The sequence below is a fragment of the Haliaeetus leucocephalus genome, unplaced genomic scaffold (assembly GCF_000737465.1).
Source record: "Haliaeetus leucocephalus isolate CR32 unplaced genomic scaffold, Haliaeetus_leucocephalus-4.0 Scaffold888, whole genome shotgun sequence".
NCBI lineage: Eukaryota > Metazoa > Chordata > Aves > Accipitriformes > Accipitridae > Haliaeetus > Haliaeetus leucocephalus.
The window spans coordinates 8,333-16,973 of NW_010973324.1; the positions used below are offsets into that span (position 1 = coordinate 8,333).

The 8,641-nt window shown below is 53.9% G+C and overlaps 1 protein-coding gene across 1 annotated transcript; it reads right to left on the reverse strand.

Annotated features, from left to right (window-relative positions):
* Nucleotides 1-236: 236 nt before the first annotated feature.
* Nucleotides 237-7,495, reverse strand: LOC104841551 (up-regulator of cell proliferation-like). The gene is given in 8 exon segments (XM_010583287.1): nt 237-448; nt 504-690; nt 811-905; nt 908-1,034; nt 1,337-1,676; nt 1,707-1,872; nt 2,030-2,162; nt 7,388-7,495. Coding segments are annotated over 8 exon segments (1,368 nt in total).
* Between the last annotated feature and the right edge of the window lie 1,146 nt (nt 7,496-8,641).

An 8,641-nucleotide genomic window follows, 5' to 3' on the forward strand; every position in this document is an offset into this window, starting at 1 on the left:
CATAGTTTAAAAGATGAATCAACATACAGTGATGAGGAGTCACTGTCAGGCTTTGAAGATGAGCTACTCATCAAATGCCTAGTAGACAGGTAAATGCCTCTGTCTGTTCAAATTCTTCAGACTTCTGGGTCTTTGTAAACCAGAGAGATCCAGAGACTGTTAGGGCATGTGTATTCCTTACAAGACTCAAGAAAAAAAAAATAAATTATTTTCTGTCCATTGAGTTAAAAAAATCTCTATGGATTTGTGTAGCCATCTTGCCCTTCCAGCTGCTCAGGTTGTTGAAGAGGAAACTGCAGGCCAAATATGGGGTTGAGAAGAGTGGATTTCCTTGTGCTCTGCATCCCCAACACAGCTAGCACCAGCACCCTGGACTTGCCCCCCAGCTTGATGTGGAGTTGAGCCAACACATCAGGCACCCACTGGTGGAGGCTTCTCCATCCACCAGCTCCATGAGAAATCCCTTCCAGCTTCAGGTCAGCTGCCCTATCTGGGAGTTGGACAAGTTATCTCTGGTCCTGACATTTCTTTTCCTTGGGCCATTGAACATTCAGCCTTATAAAACTCCCCCAGCTCCCACATGAAAAGCCTCACCCCTAAGGAGCTCTCCAAAATGTCTTTATTGAGCATGATTAGCAACTTCAGGTTATTCCCTGATTGCTCATTTTCCTGTTTGTATTGGGCATTCAGCTAGAAAAGCTTCTCCCTGGCAATGTGATCCAAGTTGAATTTCAGCTATTTCAGGAAATAATGTTTTCCCACTGTGGAATGCAATCCTACTGTAGCAATAAATTACATCAAACCAGGGGCGAGATCATAGTGCTTTTGCTGTCTACATAGGTTCTGCATTTTCTCTGTCAGCTGAGATTTGTAATCTTCAGTGGCAACGTCTCCCAGCTTTCTCTGCGGCACAGCTCTTTCTCCACTCTGGCCAAGTTCTTCCAGAGCTCACCCTGCAACTGCAGTGTCTCCTGCTTGTCCTTTCCCATATGTGCTATTCCAGAACTGATCTCTGTGGTCAGTTTGCTTCCAGTCTTGACATTTTTCACAATCATTGCCCACCAAGATCTTCAGATCATATGCCACCTCGGCCATGCTCTCAATGCTCCCTCTCCTTTGGAATTGCTGAGTGTGCCTGCTATTGTGTACTGGAGGCCTTTATCAAATCTTGCTTCATTTGTGCTACTAGTTTTTATGAGCAGACATGCCCTTGTCAAGCTCAGTGCAGGGGCAAACTCCTTCAGAAAACACTCCTCCAGTATTTTCTTGGTGGTCCCATCCTGGTCACTGATGATGAAGCGGTATTTGGTGGTTGAGCCTGACAGACTAGACATACTCTCTCACCACCTTCACTATGAACACTGCTGAGAAAACAAAACTGCACCAAGTGTGATCTGATCTGTCCACGAAGATTCATAACTGGAAGAGGCTCTGGGAGGAGCCTGGACTTCTCCTTCCTGTGAGGGAAGTGCCAGGAAATTTCTACCAGCCCATCCGCAGTTTCCTGCGATGCATCACCCAACTCCACTTCCTAGTGGACAAAGAAATTTTGGTGGTGCTGGGAAGGACTGAGAACAGTGTTGAGGAGCTTGGACTTGGAGAAGCTGCAGTGCCCCATCTGCATGAAGGAGATGGTTGGCATGGACATGTGCACCCAGCTCTCCTCCTTGAAACCTCTGCCTTCTGGCAGGGGGTGCAGACTTCACCTCTTCACAGTGCCCCTCACGGCCCAGAGCAAGAGAGTTCACTGGTAGGTGTCAAGGGGAGGGAGCAGCAGTGGGAGAGCAAACTGACACACGGCCATTTTGGAGATGAGCTTCTGCTGGAGGAAGCTGTCTGAGGAATGCAAACAGGGGGTGTGAGGAATCACTCCTATCCATCTCAACCAGAGAAAAGAGATCATCAGAAATGACCAGGTCATCTCCATCCACACTTGTTTGTATGCTAGCACTTCTTCCATTTCTCAGGCTCATGCTTCTGGCCATGCCATGCAGACTCATTACTTTTCTCAGAAGATGCCACAGTAAACCTCCTTGGGTCTGAGGCATCTGGTCATTCATGCTTTGCTTAGTGATCTCAAGGATGTCTGTCAACTGCAGCTTCCTGGTCTGGTGCATCTCCAATTCTAGCATTGACAGCAGAGACAGAAGTCTTTCTTCTGTCTGGAAAAAACAAGCACATAAGCAAATCTGAATGTCATTACCATTCACTTGATGTTAGGGTGTAAAAGGAGTCACAGTTTCTGAAGAGAAGTAACAAACCCAGGAAATAAATAGGTCCTGAGAGCAATCCTGGAAGAACAGTCTCTAGGGGACAGACTGAGGACACCTCCGTAAGATTAGTCCTCGAACAGTGGAGGTGCTCAGAGGTGTTACTGTACTTCATTTTACATGTTCTTTAGGTCCTGGGATGCTCTCACTCAGTCTGGTGTTGGCTAGGCTTGGTGTACATCAGAGGAAAATGACGAGGAGACCCTGTTATTGGTGCTGTCAAGTCATGTTACTCATAGCCAAGCTCACCCTAGCTGGAGCCATCTAAGCCTCCTTGTAGAGTAAGTCCTAGTTGTTGATTCTGACAGCCTGGTGCAAAAACTGGGAATGCTGCATGTTCCCAGAATATGTCCTAGTCTTACCCTTGCTGAAAGGTGGCCATGGAGCATGGAGGGGCAGGAAACTCTTTATCTGCTCTGATATCAATTACTAAGTACCTGCAACACATTCTTTCTGGGAGGGATGGCAGCCTTCTTGTACCTATCATAGAGTGTTCAGTCCCAGGGATACCAGCAGGGCTTGTAGACCACCACACACAAGTGCGTGCCCATTCGATGGGACACTGTCGGTGCTTGATGAACAACACTAAGAGCACTGCCCCCATGAGCAGTGTACTGTTGAGGCTTCTGGGCCACTGCCTACAGCACTGAGTCCACTCTCCATGTACTGTTGGGGCTCCAAGACTCTTGCACACGTCAAAGTGCTCAGTCCAAGGCATAATGGCAGAGCTTGTAGAACATCACACACACCAGAGCACTCAGTCCCAGGATTCTGGCAGGCCTTGCAGATGAAGGAACTGAGCAGTGCAAGAGCTGAGCCAAGCACCCCTCTCCCTGGTGCTCCCTCCAGGAGGCCCCTCTTAATTCCAGTGCAAGAGCTGGTGAGAGCAGTATCGGCTTGTCCTTCTCTGACTGTCTTCTTTCCCCCTCCCTCCTCCTACAACTCTTCTTTCCTTCCCTTTAGAAAGAGTCTGAAAGCACAACTCCAACTAGGAACATAATACACAGTGTTACGGTACAGTTAATAACCCTTTCCATAAAACAGACCGTATTGTCCATTTTTCAGGGAAAAGGGGAAAAAGAAGCACTGTGGAGCAGGTTTCACCATGCTGGGAGTAGCCAGACAGCTAGAAAGGCAGGTTCAACCCCAACTTAGTGGAAGTCAAGAAATGGCTTGCTTGTATTTCGTGACAGGGTGGGGTTTGCAAGAGGCTTCCTGAAAATAAACTCTCACTGCATTATTGCTCAGGAGCATCCTGCTACTGTGGGAAGCTCTGAACCACCACCCCAGGCAAGAGACAGCTACAGTTGGGAACCTGATGAAATAAAGCTCATCGCTAAGAGCTGGTGGTAAGGGAAACTGTTCCATGAGGGCCTCCTGCATCATGAGTTCTGTTATTCCAGACAATCACACAACAGAACTGCTTCTCTCAACCAAGTTCCACACTGCAACCCACTGGTTTCATGCCACTTTACATAAAAAAGTTGTTCCAAAGTCATCTAACCATTAGGCAAGAGCCTTCTAACTTGCCAACAGATATGTCTTCATACTTGTTTGCACCTGCACATTCTGGGGTCCCCTCTTACCAGTTCCTTTTGCTGCATCTCTTCCATTCTCAGTTATCCCTAGTGGTCTATGGTCCACAATCCAGCATTCATTTCACAAAGCTAAAAATTCCAACAGACAAGACGACCTTTTTTTCATTAGTTGGATCACTGTTCCCCATTACAGGTTAACAGGTCTTCTCATTTATTCTTATTTGCCTTCAACTCTTCCACTAAGGGCCTATGGGATGCCGCAGGACAACCGCAATAATGCCAGCACCCCAGCCCTTCTGACTGTCCTGGTTTCAGCTGGGATGTAGTTAGCTGTCTTCCTAGTGGCTGGTACAGTGCTATGTTTTGAGTTCAGTATGTGAAGAATGTTGATAACACTGATGTTTTCAGTTGTTGCTCAGTAGTGTTTAGGCTGGAGTCGGGCATTTTTCAGCTTCTCATGCCCAGCCGGGGCACCTGACCCAGACTGGCCGACGGTGTGTTCCATACCATGTGACATCCCATCTAGTTTAGGAACTGGGAAGTGGGGGGGCAGGGATTCGCCGCTTGGGGACTGGCTGGGTGTGGGTCGGCGGGTGGTGAGCAATTGCCCTGCGCATCATTTGTACATTCCAATCCTTTTATTACTACTGTTGTCATTTTATTAGTGTTATCATTATCATTATTAGTTTCTTCTTTTCTGTTCTATTAAATCGTTCTTATCTCAACCCAGGAGCTTTACTTCTTTTCCTGATTTTCTCCCCCATCCCACTGGATGGGGGGGGAGTGAGTGAGCGGCTGCGTGGTGCTTAGTTGCTGGCTGGGGGTAAACCACGACACTGACACATCTTTGAAAGCCTCCCAGCATCATCTGGTGTCACAGATCAGCAACTTGAGCAAGACTGACTCCAGGTATGGCTGGGGCAATAGACAAGCAGCAAGAATGCTGCAGAAATAGAGTGGCTTTGCAAAGTTTGACCATGATTAGTAACTGGTAGCATGGGTGTTAGTGCTTAGTCCAACTGTGTTGTTCCTCATCATTTGAAGGGTATAAGACCCCTGTGTACAAGCACATTTGGGGTGCCCCAGCGTGGCTGGGACACTTTGTGCCCATGAATAAGTATTTACCCTTGTAATTCTACACTTTGCATCTTAGCCTCTCCCATCGGTCGGCACAGGCCAGTTGCAAATTTTTGCAAATTAGCAGGTGTTTCCTTCAGCAGACATGCAGGGATGGAGCTGCAGAGCCCCTGCTGACCCCCCTCCCCTGGAGGACACCACAATGCCCACACAGCCAAGGACCAAGCCTGGGGCTGCCCCCATCACTGCCAGCCCTTCTCTGGGCACCCCATGCCCCCGGCTCCCCTGCCCCACTCCCCAGCGGGCGACAGCCTCGCTTTCCCCAGTGGTAAGTGGGGCCTTACCTGCCGTGGGGGGCTGAGCTGGCTGCTGAGGCCAGGAGCCACCGGGGAGCCCCCCACTGAGTGCAGGGGGTCAGGTCCCACCCTGCTCAGGCAAACACCCAAAGGTGGGTGCAGCTGCACCCCCAAAGTCCCCGCGCGGGGAGCAGTGGGCACTACGGGGCGGGAGGGGAGGCCGAAGGGGCTGGGCAGCCCTGGAGTGGGCAGGGGCCATGGCTGCAGCGCTGGGGCAGGGCAGAGAGCGCAGTGAGCATTGCGCCGATATTTGGCAGGGACACTGAGCGGCAGCGCTGGGGCTCAGCGGGTGGCACCGGTGCCAGTCCTGGAAAGAGAGGCTCGGTGGCTTGGCTCCAGGCCTCGTCCCACTCCACGGGCCAGTGGAGAATGGCTGAAGCTGGTCACAGCGCCTGCCCCCGCACAAGGCCAAGCCAGGTTTTGGGGGTGGAGGAAGGGTTTTGCACTGGCTGGCACAGAGGGCGGGTACCGGCAGTGGGGGATCTTCAGCAGAGGGATGTGCCGCACCGCTGCCCGGACATCTGTTACCAATATGCAGCCATGTTTGTGTTCCTTCACTTCACCGCCATCCATTATATATGGCCAGGATGGATTAGCGGGGCTCAGTTACACATCAGAAATTCCATCGAGGGGCTGGAATACAATCAAGAAGCAGCAGATCACAGCCTTTAAACACTGGTTGCCTGGTGAGGATCCATTACAGATTCAGCCTCTTAATCCCTCCCCGGTCCCGGCACGGGCTGACGGCTGGCACAGAGTGGCTTTCATGGGCACATGAGCCGACACCACCCTGCAATACAGCCACAGTGCCAGAGCAGGTTATGCTGTGCCGGTGGCAGCGCGGCACCGGGCAATATTGGTGGGGACGTAGTACGAAACATGGGAACATGGCCCGGTGGCGGAGGAGCCATGTGTCTCAGGTTAAGCAGACAGATGTTGTGAGTGGTGACACGAGCCACACGCGAGCCCGCTCCCACCTCCTTGCCAGCATGGCGGGCAAGGGCCAGAGCTCTGCCAGCTGCTGGGCCAAGGGGGGATTTTGCCAAAAGCCCTGCAAGGGTTGGATCCTCCTCTAGGTACCAGAAAGCCTCTCACAAATATCCTGCCTCCTGCTCCCCTGGAGTGCCGGGAAAGGACAGAAAGGGCCACCTGGGTGCCCGGCGTGGCCAGGGACCTCTGACGGGAGGATGCTGCTCACAGGGAGCCTTGGGAAGTGGCAAAGAGCCACCTCCTGCTTGCCAGCTTTTTTCAATCTAAATCTCCGTGAGATTTATGTCTTTGCATCCGTCTCCAGGGCAGAAGGCACTGAGAGGCCGTGGTCTCCCTCAGCAGCCTCACCCCATGCTCAGCTGCCCTTGATGGGGCAGACGCAGCCCCCCAGACTCAACACCAACATTTGGGTCCGCTCACTGGGAAGCAAGGTCTGCCAAGGCGGCAGGCAGGTGTGGGCAGCAGCTCAGCCCCAACGCCAGGAGCTCCCCAGCCACCTGGTCTGCAGGAAGGGATGGAGCAGGGCGGCAGCGAGGGCCCGGCACACTGCCACTGCACAGATCTTGGGGACGACCCGGAGTGGGAGGGGGGGGACCTCCGGGTTTCCCTGAAGAAGAGACTCCTGAAATACAAGGCACATCCCAGCTGGGGCCGCTTCTCCCATGCCCGGACAGCCTCCCCACGGGATCACAGCCCTCCACAGCATGGGGTGCGTGGGACCAGGAGAGGAGAGGAGGGTCTCCTCCAAACCTCCATCTCAGCCTCCTTCCTCACCCTGGCCTTCAGGAGAGCAGGCACTGGCCCCTTCGGGGATTTTTCTTGCAAGGGTCCTAGGGGACTATCCCCTTCCCCTTCCCCTTATCTTTCCCCTTCCCCTTCCTCTTCCCCTTCCCCTTCTCCTTCCCCTTTCTCTTTCCCTTTCCCTTCCATTTCCAGGGGTGCATCCCCTTCCCCACTTCCAGGGCCATATCCCTCCCACTCCCCCAGTTCTGCAGCAATGAGCAAAGCGGCATGGAAGAAACCAGGCATGGCCCCTCTCAGCATCCCCGGTGGCTTTATTTCAGAGGGACCCCGGGGGGTCCCGGCTGGCCCACTCAGAGCGGAGCCAGGGGAGGCGGTGCGCATGGTCCCCTGAGCGCGGCTCTTCCTCCTGCACCCTCCGCAGCCACGATGGGTCTTCACTGGCTGCCGGCGAGTAGCGGAGCTGGCTGTGCCCATTGCTGTCCCACTGCCCAGACAGGCTCTGGACACACTGGCGGGGCATGGGGGGCTGCAATCCCCATGCGCAGCAGAGAATCTCCGGTGCTGGGGCCCTCCGGGGCCCCGCTGCTGCTGCTGCTGCTGCTGCTGACGCCCCTGCCGCTGCAGCCCCGGCCCCGCATACAGATGGAAATGGCCATGGGGATGGAGGGTAACCCCAGCATGGTCGTCCTCCACCAGCAGGCAGTGGATGACCACGATGGGCTGTCGGCAGAGCGGGCAGGTGGCAGCGACGGCAGTGGCAGCCCGGTGCTGGGTGCAGGCATGGCAGAATGCATGCCAGCACGGGTCCATGCCAGCGGGGTCTTCAAGGGGACCCAAACAGATGGGGCAGGTGTCCTCCTGCCAGGACCTCATGGCGGGTCCTGGCACCAGCGGCTCATGCCTGGGCCCCTCCGGGGCTGCTGCCGCCAGGACTTGGTGTCCTGTCAGCTGCTGCTGGGACTTGATGGGTGCCGCTGGTGGGATTCGGTGGCTCCTTGGCTGCTGGCAGGTCACGTCTGGTGTGCTGTTGGCAGGACCCAATGGCTCAGGTGCTGCCCACAGGACTCAACGTCTCATGTGCCGCTGGCAGTACGTGACGCTGGCATGTACCATTGCCCACCACAAGTGATGTCATGGCATGACTGTGGCTCTCTGGTGACATCACTAGGCGCTCAGGGGCACACCCAGGAGCTCTCCCAGCCTCAGAGACACAACCTGTGATGCAAAACCCATCTGGCAGCATGCTTCATGCCTCTGCATTTGCTCAGGCCCCTTTCAGGCAGTCCCTGTTGTTGTTGGTTGTTGCACCAGCATACACACTCACAGAGTGGTTGGGGTTTTCAGGGACGTCCAGGGCTCATCCTGTCCAAGCCCCTGCTGAAGGAGGGCCACCCTGAGCCAGACGGACCCTGGGCACCACTGAAAAGAGCCAGGCTCCATCTTCTTTGCACTCTCTCTTCAGATATTGATATATATGGAGAAGATCCCCCCAGCCTTCTCTTCTCCAGGCTGAACAGTCCCATCTCTCCATCGCTCCTCACGCTCCAGTCCCTTCCCCATCTTGGTGGCCCTTTGCTGGAGTCTCTCCAGTCTGTCCCTGTCTCTCTTGTGCTGGGGAGCCCAGCAACAGACACAGCACTCCAGCAGTGGCCTCACCAGTGCTGAT